General features: G+C 61.0%; 2 protein-coding genes across 5 annotated transcripts; one reads left to right on the top strand and one right to left on the bottom strand.

Annotated features, from left to right (window-relative positions):
- Positions 1 to 521: 521 nt before the first annotated feature.
- CACNB3 (calcium voltage-gated channel auxiliary subunit beta 3) lies at positions 522 to 7,505 on the top strand. Of its 3 annotated transcripts, XM_066567802.1 has the most exons (14): positions 525 to 675; positions 815 to 907; positions 3,596 to 3,718; positions 3,800 to 3,922; positions 4,001 to 4,116; positions 4,183 to 4,247; positions 4,339 to 4,358; positions 4,579 to 4,659; positions 4,859 to 4,917; positions 5,003 to 5,112; positions 5,202 to 5,353; positions 5,431 to 5,526; positions 5,608 to 5,757; positions 6,355 to 7,505. In XM_066567802.1, the coding sequence occupies exons 1-14, from the start codon at positions 634 to 636 to the stop codon at positions 6,640 to 6,642; spliced, it is 1,518 nt and encodes a 505-aa protein (XP_066423899.1). In that variant the 5' UTR covers positions 525 to 633; the 3' UTR covers positions 6,643 to 7,505. The 3 variants fall into 3 exon arrangements, with proteins under 3 accessions (XP_066423898.1, XP_066423899.1, XP_066423900.1); XM_066567801.1 differs by having other exon boundaries at positions 522 to 675; positions 3,800 to 4,116; XM_066567803.1 differs by lacking the exons at positions 525 to 675; positions 815 to 907 and adding an exon at positions 2,384 to 2,515.
- Positions 7,506 to 7,683: 178 nt separating this feature from the next.
- On the bottom strand, positions 7,684 to 22,888 carry DDX23 (DEAD-box helicase 23). Of its 2 annotated transcripts, none has more exons than XM_066567777.1 (17): positions 22,781 to 22,888; positions 21,250 to 21,455; positions 20,078 to 20,176; positions 19,867 to 19,963; positions 19,182 to 19,247; positions 18,602 to 18,740; positions 18,390 to 18,523; positions 18,204 to 18,316; positions 17,979 to 18,122; positions 16,685 to 16,910; positions 16,434 to 16,579; positions 15,060 to 15,237; positions 12,061 to 12,303; positions 10,801 to 10,952; positions 10,598 to 10,706; positions 9,228 to 9,402; positions 7,684 to 8,274 (listed from the first exon to the last, which is right to left on the bottom strand). In XM_066567777.1, the coding sequence occupies exons 2-17, from the start codon at positions 21,453 to 21,455 to the stop codon at positions 8,051 to 8,053; spliced, it is 2,451 nt and encodes an 816-aa protein (XP_066423874.1). In that variant the 5' UTR covers positions 22,781 to 22,888; the 3' UTR covers positions 7,684 to 8,050. The 2 variants fall into 2 exon arrangements, with proteins under 2 accessions (XP_066423874.1, XP_066423875.1); XM_066567778.1 differs by having other exon boundaries at positions 18,390 to 18,520.
- Positions 22,889 to 23,263: the final 375 nt, after the last annotated feature.

The raw sequence follows: 23,263 nt of genomic DNA, 5'->3' as shown, positions 1-23,263 counted from the left end.
GCTCCGTGGGGCTCCCGGTGCACCCCCGGTCCCGTTCTGCTCCTCCGGTCCGGTGATGCCGCAGCACCGGCACCGGCCAACACCGTGGGCACGGCGGGGACAAGGGGCGTGGGGTGGGGGGGCTGCGAGCCCCCCACGGCCCCGCCCGCCCCACGCGGGAGTCTCTGGGGGCGTAACCCCGTGGGAGGGTGGGGGGGGAGATGCCCCGGTGTGGGGGTGGCAAAAGGCACCGTGGAAGGGGCACGGTGACAGCGGGAGCCGTCCCGGTGGGATGCGGGCGGAGGGGCTCCCGCATCCCCGCACACGCGTGGGCAGGGCTGCGGCGGCCCCGGGGGGGGGCTCCCGTTGCCCGGTACGGCGCGGCCGGTCCCCGCAGCACTGCGGGTTGTGGGCAGGCTCCGCTGCCGGTGCCTCCCGGTGGCTGCCCAGCTGCGGGGGCGCGGAGCGGCCGCCGCGGGGATGGGCGCGGGGGCGGGCGGGCGGGGGCGGGGACGGCCGGGACGCCCCGGCGGCCCCGTGTGATGCGGAGCGCGGCGGTGGCGGCGGCGCGGCCCTTCCCCGCGGAGCGCCGCGGTCCGGTGTGGGGCTGCCCCGCCGGGATCCCCGCGGCTCCTCCGGTGGGTGCCGCCGGGGATGTCCGCCCCGGCGCAGCCTGACGCTTCCGGCTCCTTCCAGGTGAGCACACCGGAGCCTTCCCGGCCGTCGCGGGCCCCGTGCGGCCCGGTTCGGTTCTGACCGCTGAGCTGGGAGCCGCCGGTGGTGGCTCCGCGGCGGGGCCGAGCCGCCCGGTGCTCACCGCCCGCTCTCGCCGCAGAGCCCCCGGAGGCTCCCGAAGCGCAAGAGCCGCTTCAAGCGCTCGGACGGCAGCACCTCGTCCGACACCACCTCCAGCATCCTCCGCAGGCAGGTGAGCGGCCGGCACCGGTACCTACACCGGCACCGAGACCGGCACCGGGGCGGGGCAGCCTCGGCAGCCCCGGGTCCGCTGCTGCTGCGGCTCCGCATTAAAGCGCGGAGCTACGGTGGGGAGCGAGCGTCTCCCACCCCAACCTCCGCACTGGAGGGAGCTCGGGGGCCGCCTCCGCCCCGCCGCTCCCCCGGGACCGAGGCTGGGCGCCGGCACCGGGCGCCGGTAGCATCGCAACAGCCGCTCCCCGCGGCTAAAAATAGCGAGTGCTGCGTCAGGGCCGGGCCGGCGGCGGGCACCGGCACTGCGGCGCGGGGGGCGGCCCCGGGAAACTGAGGCAGCGGAAGGGGAACGGGCCAGACGGGGCCGTAGAAGGGGCCGCGGGGCTCCCCTGCCGCTCCCTCAACCGGCACCGGGCCGGCTCCTCGCGCTGCCCGGGAGAGGCACGGATCTCCCCGCCGCCCCTCCACCGGTGCTTCGGTTTCCTCCGGCCCCGAGCTGCGCCCCCTCCCCGGCCGCCGGCGGTGAGCGGGTACCGGGGAGGCTCCGCGGAGGGCGGGGGGTTCCTGTCGGGGCGGCCGCGGGAGGCGCAGGACGGCCGGAGCATCCCGTGTCCCTCGTGGGGTAGCACCTCCTGTTCCGGTACTCCCCGGTACCCCCGGGGACCCCGCGACCCGGCCCAGCACCCGGCGCGGCCCCTTCAGCACCTCGGAGAGGGCCCGGCTGGGCCCCGCCATGTGCCCGGTACCGGGGCCCGTTCTCCATGCTTGGTGCCCGGTGCCGGTGTCGGCGGGCGGTGCCGCCGCTGTCCGAAGCGCCCACCCCGCCGAGCGCTGCCCCGATGGCCCCGGGCCGGCCGTGAGCTGTCCCGGGCCCGTCCCGCCGGGGCCGGTAACGGGGCGGGCCGGGCCGGTCCCCCGGGGCCCGTGGCTGCCCCCCTCCTCGGGGGCGGGAGGGGGGGGGGCCGCGGCGGGGGGGCGGGAGCGGCTCCGGCCCCGCCGCAGGGCTCGCCCTGCAGACGGGGCTGCTGCCGGCTCGGGGCAGGACCGGAGCCGCTGCACCGGAGCATGGAGGTACCCACCGGGACCCACCCGCCGCCGCCCCGGAACCCGGAGCAGGCTGCACAGCCCCTCCCCGCTGCCCCGGGACTCTCCTCTCACCCGGAGCTCTCTTAGCAAACTATCCTCCCCCCCCGGGGCACCGGGAGCTGCTCCGGTGACCCGTCCGGGTGCTCCTCACCGGGACCGCTCCGGTCTCCCGGCTGCCAGCGCAGCCCCCCTCGCTGTCCCCACCGGAGAGGGGCCGGAACCCCCCGCCAGCACCGTGAACGGAGAACGGCGACCCCCAACCCGCACCCACCCACTCCCCCCCCGGGCTGAGCGGCGGGGGCGGCTCCGTGAGCCCCGGGGGGGCGGTGGGAGGCGGGGGCGGGGAGGGGCGGGGAGGGGCGGTGGCGGCGGAGCGGGCAGGGCCAGCCGGAGCCCGAGCCGCAGCCGGAACCGGAGCCGGTGCCGGTGGAGCGGGGCGGGGGGGGGCGCGGGCGGCTCGGCTCGGCTCGCCCCGTCTATGTCGTTTTCTGACTCCAGCGCTACCTTCCTGCTCAACGAGGTACCGGCTCCGGTACCGGCCGCGGTATCGGGGGGACCGTGCGCGGGGGGTCGCGGTGGGTTCGGGGGGGAGCTCTGCGCCCCCCGGGGTGGTGATGGCGCACGAGGGGGCTGCGCCTCGGAGGGGGGGCCGTGCCCGGTGCGGGGCTCATGCCCGGTGCGGGGGGTGCTGCTGTGCCAGCCCCCGGCCCTTTGTTCCTCGCCGCCGCCACCGCTCTCGTCCCCCCCTCGCCACCGCCAGGACCGGGACCGGGAGCAGGCGGGGAGAGAACCCCGATCCCCGCGGCCGGGGACCCCGCGGGGGGCGATGCTCCAGGCCGGGGGGGCTGCATGGGGGGGGCTCGCTGGAGATGCTGTACCGGGGGACTCCCTGGGGATAATGGGGGGGTCGTGCTGGGGGGCAGCACCGGAACGCTGCGGAGCCATCCTGGCGATGCTGGGGGGTGGGGGATGCTCGGGGCGCGGTGACGATGCTGGGGGGGCCGTGCTGGGGAGGCCATGTTGGGGGGGGCTGTGCTGGGAATCCATTTTGCCCGGGGGGGGGCTGGAGGGGGTGTCCGGGCTCCCCCCGGTGTGAGCGGGGTGGGATGTGCAGGTTAACGGGGGGGGGCGGCGCTGAGCTCAGCCCGGCAGGGCCCGGGGGGCCTCGGGGGGGGGCTCAGCCACATTCAGGGACCTATAAATATTTCACCGCAGCTTCTGCGCCTGTTCCAGGCGCAGCGGGCGGTGGGTAAATACCGGCGCGGCGGGGAGGGGGAGCCGGGGGTGCTGGGCTGAGCACCCCAGGGTGGGTTGGGGGGGACAGGGGTAAGATCCACATCCCAGCGTGACACGGGTCATCTCCCCATCCCTGAGCCTGTGGGGGTATCCCCCGCGACCCGCCCAGCACGTGGGGGCTGCACCCCAGGGCAGCTGTGCTGGGTGATGCCACCTGACACACCCGGCTCGATGCCAGCGTGGATCCCCAGAGCTGGACGGGGTCAGCAGGGTCCCCTCCCGAGGTTGGCACCGCCTCGGCACGAGGTCCCTCCTTGTGGGGGTTCCCCTCGCAGCCCCCCGGCACTGAGCCCCGCTCCCCCAGGGCTCGGCGGACTCCTACACCAGCCGCCCTTCCCTGGACTCCGACGTGTCCCTGGAAGAGGACCGTGAGGGCGCCCGGCGCGAGGTGGAGAGCCAGGCTCAGCAGCAGCTCGAGAGGGCCAAGGTATGGATGGGGAGACACCCAGGGCACGGCTCGGGGGTGCTGCCGGGGCCCAGGGGTGCTGATCGCCCCCAAAATCCCCAGCACAAGCCGGTCGCCTTCGCTGTGCGCACCAATGTCAGCTACTGCGGGGCGCTGGACGAGGAGTGCCCGGTGCAGGGAGCCGCCATCAACTTCGAAGCCAAAGATTTTCTGCACATCAAGGAGGTCGGCTGGGGTTTCTGGGGGGGTCTACTCAGGGCCAGGCACCTCCCCTGCTCTCACCTCTGCCCTGTCCTCGCTCAGAAATACAGCAATGATTGGTGGATCGGGCGCCTAGTGAAGGAGGGGGGGGACATCGCCTTCATCCCCAGCCCCCAGCGCCTGGAAGCCATGAGGCTGAAGCAGGAGCAGAAAGCCAGGTAGGGATGGGACCCCCCGACCCCACTCTGGGACCCCCAACAGCCGCTCACCCCCTTGTTCCCCAGGAGAGCTGGCAATGCCTCGGGCCTCGGCGACAGCGGGAGCCGGCGATCGCCTCCCCCCTCCTTAGGTAAGGGCAGATCTCGGCCCAGGGGAATCGTGGGTGTCCTGAGGGAGTCCCCACTTGACTGTCACCAACCTCTGTCTCTTCTCTCCCCAAGCCAAGCAGAAGCAGAAGCAGGTGAGTCCCAGGTGCAGGGGGTGCTGGGGAGGGGGCTGCAGGCAGTGGCTGTTTCTGGGGTGGGCTGGGAGCAGAGACCCTCCCCCCGCCCCCTTTTTCCCCTGGTTATGGGGCTGGGAGGGCTCCGGGATTCTGTGCCTCTCTGGAATAGGCTCGTTGACCTCTCCCAGGCTGGGGGTGGGAGCACAGGGCACTGACACCCCCCCGTGTACCCCTGCAGACGCAACACATCCCACCCTACGACGTGGTGCCCTCCATGCGGCCCGTGGTGCTGGTGGGGCCCTCGCTGAAGGGATACGAGGTATGGATGGATGGGGGATGCAGGGTGGCCTCGTGGTGCCCTCAGGGTGGTGGCCCGTGCTCCTTGTCCCTTCCCTGCCCATGGTGCGCCGGCAGAGGGCAGATGGCGCGGCCGAGGGCGGTGGCACGGTGCTGAGCGGCTGCCACCTCCCCGCCGGTGCCATCTGCCGTGGCTCACCGGGCTGGCGGCCCCACGGCAGGTCACCGACATGATGCAGAAAGCTCTCTTCGACTTCCTCAAGCACAGATTCGATGGCAGGTGAGAGCATCACCCCACCCAGAACCCCCCTCCTTCCACGGCCTGCGGGTCCCCAGGTGCCCACGGCGTCCCTGTGTCCCCTCAGGATCTCCATCACCCACATCACAGCCGACCTGTCCCTGGCCAAGCGCTCCATCCTCAACAACCTGGGCAAGCAGGCGATCCTGGAGCGCTCCACCACCCGCTCCAGCATTGGTGAGGGGCCAGGCTCCCCCCTTTGGGTGCAGGGACCCCCTCCCAGGGCCAGCCCAGCCTCACACGGCCCCCTCCCCGTGTCCCCCCAGCCGAGGTGCAGAGTGAGATCGAGCGAATCTTCGAGCTGGCCAAGTCCCTGCAGCTGGTGGTGCTGGATGCTGACACCATCAACCACCCTGCCCAGCTGGCCAAGACCTCCCTGGCACCCATCATCGTCTACGTCAAGGTGTCCTCCCCCAAGGTGAGGGGTCACCACGGCTCTGGGGGGGGGGCCTGGCTGCCCCCCGCGGTGCTGTCACCCCCCTGTCCCCTCCCCAGGTCCTGCAGCGCCTCATCAAGTCCAGGGGAAAGTCCCAGGTGAAGCACCTGAACGTGCAGATGATGGCAGCTGACAAGCTGGTGCAGTGTCCCCCGGTGAGCCACCCGTCCCCCCACCCTGGGCATGCCTGGGGGGACCCCCGAGCCCTCCCTGAGCCCTCTCACCCGCCCCCCCAGGAGCTCTTTGATGTGATCCTGGATGAGAACCAGCTGGAGGACGCCTGCGAGCACCTGGCTGAGTACCTGGAGGTTTATTGGCGAGCCACGCACCACCCGCCACACGCCCCCCACGCCGTGCCCTCACCCACCGGCCTGCCAGGCCTGCAGGTAACCCATGTCCCCCCCCCCGGCAACTGGGGGGCCACACAATCCCCCTACACTGTCCCCACGGCCCCCTCCCTGCTCCCCAGGGGCAACTGGGGGGCCACACAGCCCCCCACACTGTCCCCATGAGAACTCAACATAGGAGTGATGGGGCCACACAGCCCCCACACTGTCCTATGGCCCCCTCCCTGCTCCCCAGAGCCCCCACACTGTCCCCACAGCCCCCCACACTGTCCCCATGCCCCCTCCCCTGCTCCCAACTAGCCACTGCCACACGGGGGAGGGCGTGGGGGGCACACACAGCCCCCCAACTGTCCCCACGGCCCCCTCCCTGCTCCCCAGGGGCAGCTGGTACAGGGGTCCACAGGTCAGAATTGGGGTCCCACTCCGTGCTCCTTATGGGGGTGCCCATGTTGGGGGGGCACATGCAGCTCCCCAGCCCCCCCTCTCTGCTCCCTATGGACAGTTGGCACAGGGCTCCAGAAATGGGGGGGGGGGGCACAGAGCCCCCTCCCTGCTTCTTTCCCATGGACACCCAGCCCAGGGTGCCAGGGCCGGGGGGGCACACGCAGCCCCCACCTCTCCACGCCCTGCCCGCAGAGCCAGCAGCTGCTGGGGGAGCGGGGCGAGCACTCTCCGCTGGAGCACGACAGCCTGATGCCATCGGATGAGGCGGGGGACACCTCGCCCCAGCCTTGGGGGGCCACGTCCCAGCGCAGCTCGAGGCACCTGGAGGAGGAAGAGGAGTACGGGGACCCCTACCCCGACCTGTACCAGCCCCACCGGCACCACCACGGCAGCGGCCCCGGCACGCCCGAGCGCCCGAGCGAGCGCAACCACGACAGGAACTGGCAGCGCAGCCGGCCCTGGGCCAAGGACAGCTACTAGGGCTGGCACAGGGGAGGGCACGGCTGGGAACCGGCCCCTCCCCAAACCCCGGGCGCTCCCCGCCTCGCCCCAGCCCCGCGCTGGGGGTGCTCAGACAATCGAACTCAGCACCGGCAGCTTCCTCTGGCCCGGCCCCACCCCGGGCACGATTTCAGCCATAAGCACAGCGAGGTTGAGGGGAGAGCCCGGCGGTCAGGATGCCCTGGGACTCCCCGGTGAAGTTTTGGGGAGCCTGGGGACAGACACACGCCTTGGCCCTGCCTCAGTGTCCTCCCCACCCATCACAGGTCGGCTCATTGTCCGCAGGGCAGCTGCCATGGACAGTGGGTGCCCCCCCCGATAAAAAGGGGAGGTAAGGAGGGGGGGCGGTTGTAGCAGCATCCCCCAGCCCGCACGGAGCCGAGGAAGGAAGGGAAGGTGCCTGCTCACCCCCCCCGGGACCTGGCCCGCCCCCTCCCCACCCCTGCATGGGACCCCCGGGAGGAGTGGCTCACACCACTCGCTTCGCTCTGCACCGATCTCCCCCCGCCCCCGGTCACCGCGGCCACCCCGGCCCTGCCCCCGCCATGGGGAGGGTCCCTCGGGGGCCGCCCGAGCTGTGGGGGCTGCTCCACCACGCTTGCATCACCCACTGCCCTGTCCCCAACGTCCCCATGCTGTCACCGCACGTCACCACAGTCCTGTAAATACGGCGCCCACCGCCCTCGAATGGGGGTCCTGGCGTGGGCTGAGCCCCCCCCGCGGCCATTATTGGTGGGAAGGGGGGGGGAATGGGGTGGGGGCCACAGATTTGTTATAATTTCTTTTGTAGAAAGCACTGATTTCCCTGTAATTGGTTTCAGAAACACACACGAGTGCTCAGAGGTGCTTGGTGTCCGTGTCTGTGGAGGGGACGTGGGGGAAGCTGGTTTGGGGAGGGGGGTGCTGAGTACCTCAAAATGCCCCTTTAGGGCACTGCTGGCTTTTGTCCCCATGGGAGGTGGCACCCAGGGGCTGGGCAATGGCACCCGGGGAAGGGAGAGGACGAGGAGGTGACACCGGTAACGCCGCTGCCGGTTTATTCCTGCAGCCTGGAGCTTCAGCTACAAAAAATAAACCCCAAAAACCCAAAGGATGAGGTGCAGACAGTCCCCAGGACAGCCAAAAAAAAAAACCCCAAAAAACCCAGCCCCACCCTGGCAGCAGGGAGGGACCGGCCCCCAAACAGCCTCCAGCAGCTCCTCCGCTCCATGGGGAAACTGGGAAGGGAATGGGAGAACAGGGGGGATATTTTGGGATAATCCCAGCCCCAATCTCTGCTTGTGGGCAGTCCTGGGGTTGCACAAGGAGCTGGGAAAAAAGAGCAGCCAGAGCAGTCCTGGCAGCCTTGCTGGTCCTGCTGTCCCCAGACGGGTGACAAAGGGGGGCCTCAGGCGAAGATCGTCTCCTCCCGCCGCTTCTTGGTGAGGATGGTGCCCGGCTTGTGCTGGGCATCGGGGTGGTTTGCCAGCTCGGGGGGGCACGAGGACACGGGGCTCTCCAGGATGGCCTGTTTGAGGTCGTAGAACACCGTGGAGTCCTCCTTGGTGAGGAAGGTGATGGCCACGCCGCTCTTCCCTGCTCGGCCCGTGCGCCCAATGCGGTGGATGTAATCTGGGAGGGGGGGAAATGAAGGGTTCAGTGTGGGCAGTGCCAGGGCTGGGCACTCCCTGCAGCATCCCCTGCACTCCAGAGGCAGAGTTGGGCACCCCACAGACCCCTGGGTGTGGCAGCACTGGGGCTGGGCACCCCACACAGCACCAGAACCAGGGCCAAGTACCCCCAGTACCCAGGCTGGGCACCTACAGTGCCCCCAGTACCCGGACAGACACCCCCTGCCCTCCCAGCACCAGGGCTGGGCACTCCACAGACCCCTCAGCGTGGCAGCACCAGGGCTGGGCACCCCCCTACCCCCAAGAACCAATGCCAGGAATCCCCCCCAGCCCCCTGACAGAGGCAGCACCAGGGCTGGGCACCCCCACACCGGGGCTGGGCATCCCCCATTCCCTCAGCACCAGGGCTGGGCATCCCCCATTCCCTCAGCACCAGGGCTGGGCATCCCCCATTCCCTCAGCACCAGGGCTGGGCACCCTCCACACCCTCAACAACAGGTGTGGGCATCCCCCACACGCACAGCACTGAGGCTGGGCATCCCCCCACACCCTCAGTACTGGGGTTGGGCACCCCCATAACCTCAGCATTGGGGCTGGGCACCCCCCATAACCTCAGCATTGGGGCTGGGCACCCCCACACTGAGGCTGGGCATCCCCACACCCCAGCACTGGGGCTGGGCACCCCCACACCCTCAGCACCAGGGCTGGGTACCCTCCACACCCTCAGCACCAGGGCTGGGCACCTCTGCTCCCCCCTTGGTGAGGGCAGTACCAGGGCCAGGCACCCCCTGCACACCCAGTACCAAAGCTGGGCAACATCACAGCCTCTTCAGTGTGGCAGCACCGGGGCTGAGCAACCTCCCAAAGCCCCTCCAGTGCAGGGAACACCGGGATGAACCCCCAGCATGGGCACACAGCCCCCCCAGTGCCCCCCTGATGCCCCCCAAGCCTCACCCTCGATGTTCTTGGCCATGTCGTAGTTGACCACCATGGAGACGTCGTGGATGTCGATGCCACGTCCGGCCACGTCCGTGGCCACCAGGATGTCCTTGGCTCCAGCCTTGAGGTTGGAGAGGGCGAATTCTCTCTGCTCCTGGCCCTTGCCACCGTGCAGGGTGCAGGCATTGTACTGTGGGAACAGGGGGGTCAATGGGGGCACATCTCTGTCACAGATATATTTTATGGGAAATCCTTTTCATTAGGATTTTTTTCTCCTGAGAAGCTGAGAGGCCTCAGAGGAAAAGAAAACCAATAATTATCTGCTGCTGTGGAATGCAAGAGGTGCATCTGTGATTGGTCTCATGTGGTTGTTTTTAATTAATGGCCAATCACAGTCCAGCTGTCTTGGACTCTGGTCAGTCACAAGATTTTATTATCATTATTTTCTATTCCTTTCAAGCCTTCTGATGAATTCCTTTCTTCTATTCTTTTAGTGTAGTTTTAATATATCATTCTCTTTTAATATAAAATAAAAAAATCTTTAGTTTAATATAAAATATATAATCTATTTAATATTAAATATAAAATCTATTTTATATAAAATCTATTTTATATAAAATCTATTTTATATAAAATCTATTATATAGATCTATATATAAATATATAAATCTATATATATTATATATATAAATGTATATATTTTTATATCTATAGATATAAATATATATTTATATATATAAATGAATTATATATATTTATATACAATATAAAATCTAGTTTTTAATCTATTTTTTCTATAAAATCTTTATTATCATAAAATAATAAATCAGCCTTCTGAAACATGGAGTCAAGATTCTCTTCTCTTCCCTCATCCTGGGACCCCTCCAAACACCACCACATTTGGTGACCCCAAGTGACAAAAAATTCCACACATCCCCATGTGGGGACGAGGGGGACAGGGCTCAGGGTGACCCCCTGTCACAGCCATCTTTTATGAAAAATCCTTTCCTTAGGATTTTTCCTCCTGAGGAGCTGAGAGGCCTCAGAAATGAAATGTAAATAATAATTATCTGCTGCTGTGGAATGCAACAGCTGGATCCATGATTGGTCTCATGTGGTTGTTTCTAATGAATGGCCAATCACAGGCCAGCTGTTTTGGACTTTCTGTCCGAGCCAAAAACCTTTGTTATCATTCCTTCTTTTTCTATTCTTAGCCAGCCTTCTGATGAAATCCTTTCCTCTGTTCTTTTAGTATAGTTTTAATATAATCTACATCATAAAATAATAAATCAAGCCTTCTGAAACACGGAGTCAGATCCTCATCTCCTCCCTCATCCTCAGACCCCTCTGAACACGGTCACAACCCCCTCCCAGCCCAGCCTCACCCCCATCTTCTCCAGGGACTTGGCCAGCACATCGCAGCCCTTCTTCTGGTTGACGAAGATGATGATGGGCGGGTCGAAGCCCTGCTCCAGGATGGCCAACAGCTTCTTCCTGTAAGAGCAGAAAGAGGAGGAGGAGGAGGAGGAGACAGCTGAGCAAAGAGATGCTGAAGGTCCAAGGCCAGCCCCAAATCCGTGCTCCTCACCTCTTCTCGGACTCGGACATGAGGAACACCTTCTGCTCCACCCTCTCGTGGGGTTTGCCCGCGGAGCCGATGTAAACCACGGCCGGGCGCCGCAGGTAACTGCGGGCCAGGCGCTCCACGGCGGGGGGCATGGTGGCTGTGAACATGACAGTCTGCAAGGCAAGGGGACAGCGACGTCCTGTCAGCTGGCAGTGTCCCCCCAGAGAGGAAGGAATGACCCCAGAGGGGCAGGAACATCACCCAGTGGGGCAGGAATGACCCCAGAGGGGCAGGAACATCACCCAGAGGGGCAGGAATGACCCAGAGGGGCAGGAACATCACCCAGTGGGGCAGGAATGACCCCAGTGGGGCAGGAACAACCCAGAGGGGCAGGAATGATCCCAGTGGGGCAGGAACATCACCCAGAGGGGCAGGAACATCACCCAGTGGGGCAGGAATGACCCAGTGGGGCAGGAACATCACCCAGTGGAGCAGGAATGACCCAGAGGGGCAGGAATGACCCAGTGGGGCAGGAACATCATCCAGTGGGGCAGGAATGATCCCAGCGGGGCAGAAACATCACCCAGAGGGGCAGGAATGATCCCAGAGGGGCAGGAACAACCCAGAGGGGCAGGAATGATCCCAGTGGGGCAGGAATGTTCCCCATGGAGCAGGAATGACCCAGTGGGGCAGGAACATCACCCAGAGGGGCAGGAATGATCCCTGAGGGGCAGGAATGATCCCAGAGGGGCAGGAACATCACCCAGAGGGGCAGGAATGATCCCTGAGGGGCAGGATTATCCGCCAAGGAGCAGAAATGATGCCAGTGGGGCAGAAACATCACCCAGTGGGGCAGGAATGATCCCAGCGGGGCAGAAACATCACCCAGAGGGGCAGGAATGTCCCCCAAGGAGCAGAAATGATCCCAGAGGGGCAGGAACATCACCCAGAGGGGCAGGAATGATCCCAGAGGGGCAGGAATGTTACCCATGGAGCAGGAATGACCCCAGTGGGGCAGGAATGATCCCAGAGGGGCAGGAATGATCCCTGAGGGGCAGGAATATCCGCCAAGGAGCAGAAATGCCCCCACAGGGCAAAAATGTCCCCTTGTGGGGCAGGAATGACCCCTCATAGGGCAGGAAGCTCCACTGTGAGGCAGGAACATTCCTCCACCACAGAGCAGAACCGTGACTCCCATCCTCTCAACCCCTTCCCCAAAAACCCAAATTCTCCCTCCCCACCCCACAGGAACCGTCCTGGGCACCCCTTACCCACACCCACCTGTCTGTACTTGTGCTTCCCGGACTCAAAGTTGGCCAACATCTTCTCGGGGTCCTCAGCTTCATCAGTGTCAGGTTTCTGGTTGGTGACAGGCATGTGCTCCAGGATCTTCTGCACGTCAGGCTCGAAGCCCATGTCGATCATGCGGTCGGCCTCGTCCAGCACCACGTAGGTGCAGCGGCTCAGCACCAGGTACCGGTTCTCCAGCACGTCAATGAGCCGGCCCGGGGTGGCAATGACAATCTGGGGGGACAGGGGGGTTGGTGGGAGCAGCCCAAGGCTGAGCTGACCCCCCCGAGACCCCCCAAGATCCCCCCCACTTGTCAGGAAATTCCTCAGACTGCCCTAGAAGCAGAGACCTTCAGAGAAGGTCTTGAAGGTCTCAGAAGACCTTGGCTCAGAGTCAGACACCTCTGTGTGTCTTTGAGAACCCCAGTGGGGCAGGAACTGATCCCATGGAGCAGGAACATCCCTCAGTGAAGCAGGAATGATCCCACAAAAACACCTCTGTGTGTCTTTGAGAACCCCAGTGGGGCAGGAACGTGATCCCATGGAGCAGGAACATCCCTCAGTGAAGTAGGAATGATCCCACAAAGACACCTCTGTGTGTTTGACAACTCCAGTGGGGCAGGAACTGATCCCATGGAGCAGGAACATCCCTCAGTGAAGTAGGAATGATCCCACAAAGACCCCTCAGTGTGTCTTTGACAACCCCAGTGGGGCAGGGGTTCATCCCTCAGTGAAGCAGGAATGATCCCACAAAAACACCTCTGTGTGTCTTTGACAACCCCAGTGGGGCAGGAACTGATCCCATGGAGCAGGAACATCCCTCAATGAAGGAGGAATGATCCCACAAAAACACCTCTGTGTGTCTTTGACAACCCCAGTGGGGCAGGGGTTCATCCCTCAATGAAGCAGGAATGATCCCACAAAGACACCTCTGTGTGTTTGACAACTCCAGTGGGGCAGGAACTGATCCCATGGAGCAGGAACATCCCTCAATGAAGGAGGAATGATCCCACAAAGACACCTCTGTGTGTCTTGGACTCCGTGTTTTCCATGGGTTAAAAATTTGTTTGTAACAATTTTTAATTTTTTTTTAACAGTTTTGAAAAGTAAACTGGGAGTGGGAGATGGGATTAGGATTATTTTCCTGTCATTTTAGCTCCATTAATCATCCCATCATAAAGGCAGACAAGCACTCATGGAAACAATTATCAACTTCGTGGGAGGAGTTACAAACCACAAGAGTTTGAATAGAATGATTGTGAATTTATCACAGGGTGAAAATGTAGAATTTGGGGGTTTTTAGAATGGGGCTTCAAGAGGCAAGATGGAGGAATCTGGATGTGTCCAGTCTCTCCTTCTTCTTCTTCTTGGCCTCCATCTTCTGCTGTGATGGTGGCACTTTGGGATTGGTTTAGAGTAGAGACAAACTGTCTAACACAGGTGATAGGTACTGGAAAACTACTGTAAATAAAGTACATGTAGTCCATAGTATAAAAAACTAACAGCACCCCCAGGGCTGGAAACAATTCAGAGCTCTGTGTGAGGAGTTACAAACTACAAGGGTTTGAGTAGAATGGTAGTGAATTTATCACTGAGTGAAAATGTAGAATTTTGGGGTTTTTGGAATGGGGGTTCAGGAGGCAAGACAGGCTGGACATGCCCAGATTCCTCTTTCTCCTTCTTCTTCTTGGCCTCCATCTTCTGCTGTGATGGTGGCACTTTGGGATTGGTTTAGAGTAGAGACAAACTGTCTAACACAGGTGATAGGTGTTGGAAAATGATTGTAAATAATGTAATGTAGTTTTTAGTATAAAAAGATAACTCCAGCCTAAGGTGGTCAGTGTGCCATTGTTCCAGATTGCAAGGCAAGATGTATTCTCTTATCACCTGTATGGCAGCTGTCTTTTGTCAACTGGGCAGTTTTGCAGTTTTCCTTATCTCTTCCACAATCACTCCTCTCTCAGGAGGGGACATCTGCTGATAACAGCTATGGAATGTCCCTGCATGGCTGATAAGAACTACAGCATCCCATTGGGAGATGAGAGCCCAGAGGGAGGAGCCAAGCATTCCTACCTGGGTATAATCTGAGATTTCAAACATTCCTACCTGGGTATAATCTGAGATTTCAAACATTCCTACCTGGATAGAATCTGAGATTTCAAACATTCCTACCCAGATAGAATCTGAGATTTCAAACATTCCTACCTGGATACAATCTGAGGTTTCAAACATTCCTACCTGGATACAATCTGAGAATTCAAACATTCCTACCTGGGTACAATCTGAGATTTCAAACATTCCTACCCAGATACAATCTGAGATTTCAAACATTCCTACCTGGATACAATCTGAGATTTCAAACATTCCTACCTGGATACAATCTGAGATTTCAAACATTCCTACCTGGATACAATCAGAGATTCTGGAACACAGCACAGCTTCTCCACTGGATTCCCAGAGGAAGATTCCACCCTTTCCTACAGGATCCCTGCTCCAGCAGAACCACCCCTGACACTGCAGGAGGGCTGCAGCCACAATTCCAACTGGACTGATACCAACACCCTGACCCACAGGGTGTCAGGTTGGGTTCTGACTCTGGCAGTGTTGTTTTAGTGCACTGCATTGTTTATTTTATCCTTTTATTTTCTTCCCTATTAAAGAACTGTTATTTCCTGCTCCTATATTTTTTTGCCTGAGAGCCCCTAAATTTCAAATTTATAGCAATTTGGAGGGGTGGGGAGTTTCACATTCTCCATTTCAGGGGAGGCTCCTGCCTTCCTTAACACACACCTGTCTTTCCAAACCAAGACAACCACGAACCAATGTGCTGGACAGATCTCAGCAGGTCAGAGAAAGAACATTAAAGATAACAAAAAATAAACAACCTTGAGAAGGAGAGCCAAGGAACCATGGCTTCTTCTTCAGTCTCAGGGCTGGGAAAAAGAGATTTTCCAACACCTGGGGGTTATCTCAACACCAGAGACCCTCACCTCGCAGCCCATGCGCAGCCGGAAGCCCTGGTCCTCGCGGGAGATGCCGCCGATCACGGCCACGGTGCGGATGCCCAGGGGTTTCCCAAATTTGATGGTTTCCTCCTCAATCTGCTGGGCCAGCTCACGGGTGGGGGCCAGGATGATGGCGTAGGGCCCCTGGTCTGACTCCTCGATGCTGCAGCATGGCAGGAGATGGGTGTGTCACTCACAGTGCCACATGTGTGCCCTCCAGTGTCACCCCATCCCCTCCAGCATGTCACTCTGGAACCCTGCCTCAATCCCCTGACAGTGTCACCCTGTCACACCATCCTGTCACTCTGGAACCCTGCCTCAATCCCCTGACAGTGTCACCCTGTCACACTATCCTGTCACTCTGGAACCCTGCCTCAATCCCCTGACAGTGTCACCCCATCCCCTCCATCCTGTCACTCTGGAACCCTGCCTCAATCCCCTGACAGTGTCACCCTGTCACACCATCCTGTCACTCTGGAACCTTGCCTCAATCCCCTGACAATGTCACCCTGTCACCCCATTTGTCACCTGCACAGTGCCCCTTTGTCCTGACCCATCTGTAGTGTCACCCTGTCACACCATCCTGTCACTCTGGAACCTTGCCTCAATCCCCTGACAATGTCACCCTGTCACCCCATTTGTCACCTGCACAGTGCCCCTTTGTCCTGACCCATCTGTAGTGTCACCCTGTCACACCATCCTGTCACTCTGGAACCTTGCCTCAATCCCCTGACAGTGTCACCCTGTCACACCATTTGTCACCTGCACAGTGCCCCTTTGTCCTGACCCCTCTGCAGTGTCACCCTGTCACACCATTCTGTCACTCTGTAACCTTGCCTCAATCCCCTGACAGTGTCACCCTGCCACCTCCACAGTGCCACCATATCTCAACCCCTCTGCAGTGTCACCATGTCACCCTATCCTGTCACCTCCACAGTGCCACCCTGTCCTGACCCCTGTGCAGCCTCACCCTGCCACTCCCCCTGTCCCACAGGCAGTGTCACCCTGCCACTCCACCACGTTACCCTGTAACCCTGCCTCAATCCCCTGACAGGGTCAACCCTGTCACCCCATCCTGTCACCTGCACAGTCCCAACCCCTCTGCAGTGTCCCCCTGCCACTCCCCCCATCCCACGGGCAGTGTCCCCCTGCCACTCCCCTGTCCCACAGGCAGCGTCCCCCTGCCACTCCCCCCATCCCACAGGCAGTGTCCCTCTGCCACTCCCCCCATCCCACGGGCAGCGTCCCCCTGCCACTCCCCCCATCCCACGGGCAGTGTCCCTCTGCCACTCCCCCCATCCCACGGGCAGCGTCCCCCTGCCACTCCCCCCATCCCACAGGCAGCGTCCCTGTCCCCACCGGTCGATTTTGGGCAGGGTGGTGATCCACACGAGCAGCGGGATCAGGAACGCCGCCGTTTTGCCGCTGCCGGTCTCGGCCACGCCGATGATGTCGCGGTTCTGCAGCCCGATGGGGATGGCCTGGCGCTGGATCGGGGTCGGCTCCTGCCGGGGGGAGCAGGTTGGGAGCAGAACTTCCCCTGTTCCTCCTCTCTGAATCCCTGACCACCCCTTTTCCCCCCTCCCCAGCTCCCCCCTCTCCGTGCCCACCTTGTATCCACACTTGTCAATGACCTCCAGGATGTGGGGGGGCAGGGAGGAGTCCTTCCAGGAGCGGATGGGATTTGGGATCTTGCCCCCCTTGGTGGTGATGCTGTAATCCTCACGGAAGATGCGCCAGTCCCTGTCTGTCATCTCGTCCAGCTTCTTCTGGGACCAGTGCCGGTCATCCCAGCGCTGCTTGGCCTCCTTCTTCCGCAGCTTCCGCAGCCGCGCCCTGGGGAGGGAAGGGATGGGGAAAAGGGGATAGGGATGGGGAAAAGGGGAGAGGGAAAGGGGGATGAGGGAGAGGGAAAAGGGAATGGGGGAAAGGGGAGAGGGACAGGGAAAGAAGGATGGGGAAAAGGGAGAAGGAAGAGGAAAAGGGGATAGGAAAAGGGGGATGAGGGAAAAGGGAATAGGGGAAAGGGAGAGGGAAAAGGGAATGGGGAAAGGGAAGAGGAAATGGGGAAAATGGAATGGAGGAAAGGGGAGAGAGACAGGGAAAGAGGGATGGGGAAAAGGGAGAGGGAAGGGGAAAAGGGAATGGGGGAAAGGGGATGAGGGAAAAAGGAATAGGGGAAAGGGAGAGGGAAAAGGGAATGAGGAAAGGGAAAAGGAAATGGGGGAAAGGGAAAGGGAGAGGGAGAGGGGGAAGGGAGAGGGGGAAAGGGGAGAGGGGGGAAGGGGGATGAGGGGAAAAGGGGAGAGGGACAGGGAAAGAGGGATGGGGAAAAGGGAGAGGGAAAGGGAAAAGGGAATGGGGGAAGGGGACAAGGGAAAAGGGAATAGGGGAAAGGGAGAGGGAAAAGGGAATGGGGAAAGGGAAAAGGAAATGGGGGAAAGGGAAAGGGAGAGGGGGAAGGGAGAGGAGGAAAGGGGAAAGGGGGATGAGGGAAAAGGGGAGAGGGACAGAGAAAGCGGGATGGGGAAAAGGGGATAGGGAAAGGACAATGAGGGAAAAGGGAGAGGGAAAGGGGAATGGGGAAGGGGAAAGTGGGATGGGGAAAGGAGAATAAAGGAAAAGGGAATGGGGAAATGGGAGAAGGAAAAGGGATGGGAGAAACGGGGATGAGGACAGGCAGACAAAGGAAGGGAATGAGGGCAGGGCAAGGAAAGGAATAACAAAAGGGAGTGAGGAAGGGGAAGGAGAAAGTGGATAAGGCTCACCCTGTGCCTCTAGGACACTTCTGCCAATTTCCTGCAGGATCTGCTGCAGCCCAGCTCCACATCCCAACCAAGCTAAGCCAGCCATGACCCCACACACACAACCCTCAGCATCCTCCCAGCTTCCCCAAAACCTCACTCCTCCTGCTCCTTCTCCTCCAGTGTCCTCCTCTTCTCCATCAGGTCCCCGTAGAACCGCGACTGCTCCCGTTTCTGCTGCTTCAGGTCGATGCCGGCGATGAAGCCACGGCCCAGCAGCTGCACCTGGTGCCTCTCCTTGTACCTGGAGCAGGGTATGAGCATCAGGAGCAGGCCCTGCACCCTGCAGGGACGCTCCCAGCCCTAGGGACACCCCAGCACTCACAGGGGGTTGTAGTCGATGGAGGTGTCCTCTGATGCGTCCCACTCGAACACGAACTTGCGGTCGTTGAGGTGCCGCGTGCGCCGCCGCTTCTTCACCCCCCCCAGGTACCGCTCCTGCAGGACCCCAGGCTCAGTGGGACCCCCCCCATCTTCCCCCCAGCCCCCCCGGACCAGTCCCCAGCCCCACCTTGATGGCGTGGAGCTCTTTGCTTTTGTCCTTCTCCTCCCGGATCTTCTGCCTGCCCTCCTCATCCTCGGTGCCGTTGGTCTCCCGCTCCATGCGCTCGCGGCGCTCCCGGCGCTCGCGCTCCTGGGGGTCTTCTGGGGAGCAGGGGAAGGGGCTCAGAGCCAGCACCCACCCCCAGGGCTGGCTAGGGGGCTACAGGGATGAGTCCTTACCCAGCATCTTCCTGCCCATCTCCTGGAATTGTTTCCTCTTCTTCCTCTCCTCCTCCAGCAGCCGCTGTCGCTCCTCCACCTCCTGCTGCCGCCGCCGCAGGGCCTCGGCCTCCCGCTCCGCCTTGGACAGGAACTTGGGCTGGGATGGCAGAGAGGAAACATCACACTGGGCCTGCCTGCCACCCCCTGTGCTGCTTGGGGTCCCCTCAGCCTTCTGTGCTCCCTCCTGAGCCCCCCCCAGGCCTCCCATTTCCCTCCTGTCCCTCTCAGGATCCCTCAGATGTCTCCACTCCCTGCCAGGGCTCTCCCTGTGTCCCCCAAACCTCCTTTCCGTCCTAGGGCCCTTCTGTGCCCCTCACCTTTCCCTGTTCCCTCCCAAGGTCTTTCTGCTCCCTCCTGGGGGTCCACCAGGCCTCCCCTGTCTCCAGAGCCCCCCATGTGCCCTCCCTGCTCCATCCCATGATCCCTCCTGGGGTCCCTCTGCATCCCCAAGTTTCTCAGCCCTCCCTGTTCCCTCCTGGGGTCCCCACAAACATCCACACCCCCAGCAGAGGGAAAAGGCTCCTGTTCCTTCTCCCACCTTGGCTTCTGCCTCCTCTTCTGCCTTTTTCTTTGCCAGGAGCTCCTCCAAGGACAGCGGCTGTGCCTGCAAGTGAGGTCAGATGTCAGCACCACTCCCGGGGACCTGAATCCTCTGGAACCACTCCCCAGGGACCTGAATCCTCTGGAACCACTCCCCAGGGACCTGAATCCTCTGGAACCACTCCCCAGGGACCTGGATCCACTGGAGCCACTCTCCAGGGACCTGGATCCACTGGAGCCACTTCCCAGGGACCTGAATCCTCTGGAACCACTCCCCAGGGACCTGAATCCTCTGGAACCACTTCCCAGGGACCTGAATCCCCTGGAACCACTCCCCAGGGACCTGGATCCTCTGGAACCACTTCCCAGGGACCTGAATCCTCTGGAACCACTCCCCAGGGACCTGGATCCACTGGAGCCACTCCCCAGGGACCTGGATCCACTGGAGCCACTTCCCAGGGACCTGGATCCACTGGAGCCACTCCCCACAGGCCTGGATCCCCCTGGAACCACTCCTGGGGACCTGGATCCCTTAGAATCACTCCTGGGGACCTGAATTCCTTGGAATCACTCCCCAGGGACCTGCATCCCCTGGAGCCACTCCTGGGTATCTGAATCCCCTGGAGCCACTCCCCAGGGAACTGGAGCCCCTCCCATCCAAGCCCCATCCACCCCCTCCTCACCTTCTCCTTCTTCAGGGCATTTTCCTCCTCTTCCTCTGCTTTCCGTGCCTCCCGATCCTTCCGAGACTTGGAGTCTTTCCCCCTGCCCGGGGACAAACTTCCAAAGAAAACCGCACCAGGAATAAGACACCAAGCACAGCCCTGGGGGATCCCCAACCTCCAAGGGATTCAGGGGAGAGCAGGAACCCCACAAAAAAGTGACAGGACCCACCTGGACCGCTTACGGTCCTTGTCCCTCCGGTGCCCATCCTTGTCCCTGTCCCGCTCCTTCTTGCTGCGCTCCCGGTCCCGCTCCTTGTGCCGCCGATCCCTGTGGGACAGGGGGGTCACAGCCCCACAGGGGGGTCCCAGCATGGCCCCACAGCCCTCACCCACCCTCTGCAGTGGTTTTGGTTTGTCAGCTTGAGATTTGGATAGTTTTGATATTTCCTGGCCAATGCAGCAGTGAGTGTGGTGGGCTCAGTGCTGCCCAAACCCCAGTGCACTCAATTCCTGCTGTGAGGCAGGGTGAGGAAAAAGGCAGAGCAGGCTCAAAACTTTAAAAGGGAGCCTCTTTAAAATAAATAAATAAATATTGTTAATAAATTTTTCTTTACACCCTCTTTAAAATAAATAAACACTGTTAATAAATTTTTCTTTATACCCTCTTTAAAATAAATAAACACTGTTAATAAATTTTTCTTTATACCCTTTTAAAAGAGTATAAAGAAAAATATATTAACCGTAACTAAAATAAAGAGTAACAAGAATCATAACAAAATCTTTACAATACTTCTTCTCCTCCCACAACCTTTTCTTTCCCACTGACAAAGCCATCAAATCTCTTCCCAAACCACAGGGATAAATTTAAGATTTGGCTATTTTGATATTTCCTGGCCAATGAAGCAATGACTGTGGTGGGCTCAGTGCTGCCCAATCCCCAGTGTATTCAATCCTGCTGTGAGGCAGGGTGAGGAGGAAGGCAGAGCAGGCTCAAAACTTTAAAAGGGAGCCCCTTTATACCCTCTTTAAAATAAATAAATACTGTTAATACATTTTTCTTTATAATAAATAAATACTGTTAATAATTTTTTCTTTATAACCTCTTTAAAATAAATAAGTACTGTTAACAATTTTTATACCCTTTTAAAAGAGTATAAAGAAAAATATATTAACAGTAATATATTTACGAATATAATAATTTTATAATTATATTTTGAATATAATAATTTTATATTTTTTTATAATAAATACAATTGTATTTATTAATATAATAATATAGATTTATTAATTATCAATACAAAACCTTCACAACACTTCTCCTCCCCTCACAACTTTTTATTTCCCACTGACAAATCCATCAAAGCTCTTCCCAAACCCCGGGGAGCCCCGGAGCTGCCTCACCTCTCTGTGGACTTGGAGCGGGACCGGGATCGGGAGCGGCTCCTCCGGCGCTCCCGGGATCGGTGCCGCTTCCGCTCCTTGGCCGGGGGGGAGCCCTTGCGCTCCCGGTCCCGCTCCCGGTCCCGTTCCGGGGAGCGGGAACGTTTCCTCTCCTCCTTCACCGGGGATGCGTCCCGATCCTTCTTGTCCGCCACTTCTCCGGCCATCTGTGGGGAGGTGGACACCGGGAGGGTCAGGGGGGGACCGGGAGGGAAACTGGGGTGCAGGGGAGAGACCCAGGAGGGAGAGAGAGGGGTTGTGATGGAAGAGAGGGACCCCAAGAAGGAGTGGGGAGGTCGAAGAGACCGCCAGGAGGGAATGGGGAGATGTCAAAGGACCCGGGGAGGGAACAGAGAGATGCCGAAAAGAAGCAGGGAGAGCTGGGGGACACCGGGATGAGCGAAAAGGGACCCTCAGGAGGGAGGGGGGGACCCGAGGAGAGCAAAAAGGGACCCTCAGGAGGAAAAGGGGAACCCGGAGTGAACGAAAAGGGACCCTCGGGAGGGAGAGGGGAACGCGGGATGAGAGAAAAGGGACCCTCAGAAGGGAGAGGGGACCCTGGGAGGGCGCAAAGGGACCCTCAGCAGGGAGGGGGGGGACCCGGGATGAGCAAATAGGGAGCCTCAGGAGGGAGAAGAGAACGCGGGATGAGAGAAAAGGGACCCTCGGGAGGGAGAGGGGAACGCGGGATGAGCTCAAAGGGAACCTCAGGAGGGAGGGGTGAACCAGAGGTGAGGGAAAAGGAACCCTCAGGAGGGAGAGGGGGAACCCAGGGTGAACAAAAAGGGACCCTGAGGAGGGAGAGGGGGACCCGGGGAGAGAGAAAAGGGACCCTCAAGAGAGAAGGGGGAACCCGGGATGAGGGAAAAGAGACCCTCAGGAGGGAGAGGGGACCCCGGGAGAACGCAAAGGAACCCTCAGGAAGGAGGGGAGGACACGGGGAGAGCGCAAAGGGACTCTCAGGAGGGAGTGGGGAACCCGGGATGGGAGAAAAGGAACCCTTGGGAGGGAGAAGGGAACGCGGGAGAGCGCAAAGGAACCCTCAGGAGGGAAAGGGGATCCTGGGAAGGCGCAAAGGAACCCTCAGGTGGGAGAGAGAGAAAAGGGACCCTCAGAAGGGAGAGGAAAACGCGGGATGAGCTCAAAGGGACCCTCAGAAGGGAGGGGAGGACCTGGGGGACCCCCGAGAGGGCACAGAGGGACCCCAACAAGGAGCGGGAAGGGCTGGAAGGCCCCGAGGAGAGAACGTAGAGGGAAGGGGGGACCCTGAGAAGGCACAGGGAGCCCCGGGGAGTGGGCGCGGGGAGCCCTGAGGGACCCCGGAAAGGCTCCGTGAGGCCCGGGGGACGCGGCGCAACGGCGCTCCAGGCCCTGCCGCTGGTACCCAGTACCGGGGCTCTGCCCGGTGCCGCGGCACGGGGCTCTGCAGTCCCTGGGCCCCTCTCTCGCTCCCTGCAGTGCCCCCCGCTCGCTCCCACCGGTTTCCGCTCACCGCCGCAGCCCCGCGTTCAGCGCCGCCGCTCCGCCGCCATGTCTGCCGGGCCCGCGGGGCTTACCGGGACGGCGCGGGACTACAGCTCCCAGCAGCCTTCGCGGCATTGGACTACAGCTCCCGGCGTCCCCCGCGCGCTTCCGGCGACCCTGCGCGGTCGCAGAACCGCCGCGCCCCGTGATCCTTCCGCCGCGCGGCAGCTCCCCCCGCCCCACGGCAAAGAGTCCCCCGGGACGGTGTCCCCGTGGCCCTGAGCCCCCCCCCCCACAGCCCGCAGGCAGCACCTCCTGCTTACCCAAATGAGGTCCCCAAGGTCTAGAGCACCCCAAAGCCTGGAGGAACCTTCCCGAGTCAGTGTCCCCCATGTCCCCGCACTCCCCCAAATCCCACGGGGACCCCCCCAGATCAGCAGCCCCACGCACCCCAAACTCACCAGGGACCTCCAGATCAGTGTCCCTGCAGGACCTCCACCCCCCATTCACA

The sequence above is a fragment of the Molothrus aeneus genome, chromosome 30 (genome assembly GCF_037042795.1).
Source record: "Molothrus aeneus isolate 106 chromosome 30, BPBGC_Maene_1.0, whole genome shotgun sequence".
Taxonomy (NCBI): Eukaryota; Metazoa; Chordata; class Aves; order Passeriformes; family Icteridae; genus Molothrus; species Molothrus aeneus.
The sequence above is the reverse complement of the archived record's forward strand: the minus strand, read 5'-3'. Positions and strand labels throughout refer to the sequence as shown.

Coding starts and splice junctions, on each gene's coding strand:
- CACNB3 (XM_066567801.1), top strand. CDS start 634: ATGTCCGCCCCGGCGCAGCCTGACGCTTCCGGCTCCTTCCAG. Junction 908..3,595: donor CCAGCATCCTCCGCAGGCAG/GTGAGCGGCCGG, acceptor CCGCTCCCCCAG/GGCTCGGCGGACTCCTACAC. Junction 5,354..5,430: donor TCAAGGTGTCCTCCCCCAAG/GTGAGGGGTCAC, acceptor TCCCCTCCCCAG/GTCCTGCAGCGCCTCATCAA.
- DDX23 (XM_066567777.1), bottom strand. CDS start 21,455: ATGGCCGGAGAAGTGGCGGACAAGAAGGATCGGGACGCATCCCCGGTG. Junction 20,177..21,249: donor CGCTCCAAGTCCACAGAGAG/GTGAGGCAGCTC, acceptor CCTGTCCCACAG/GGATCGGCGGCACAAGGAGC. Junction 18,741..19,181: donor AAGAGGAGGCAGAAGCCAAG/GTGGGAGAAGGA, acceptor CTGCCATCCCAG/CCCAAGTTCCTGTCCAAGGC.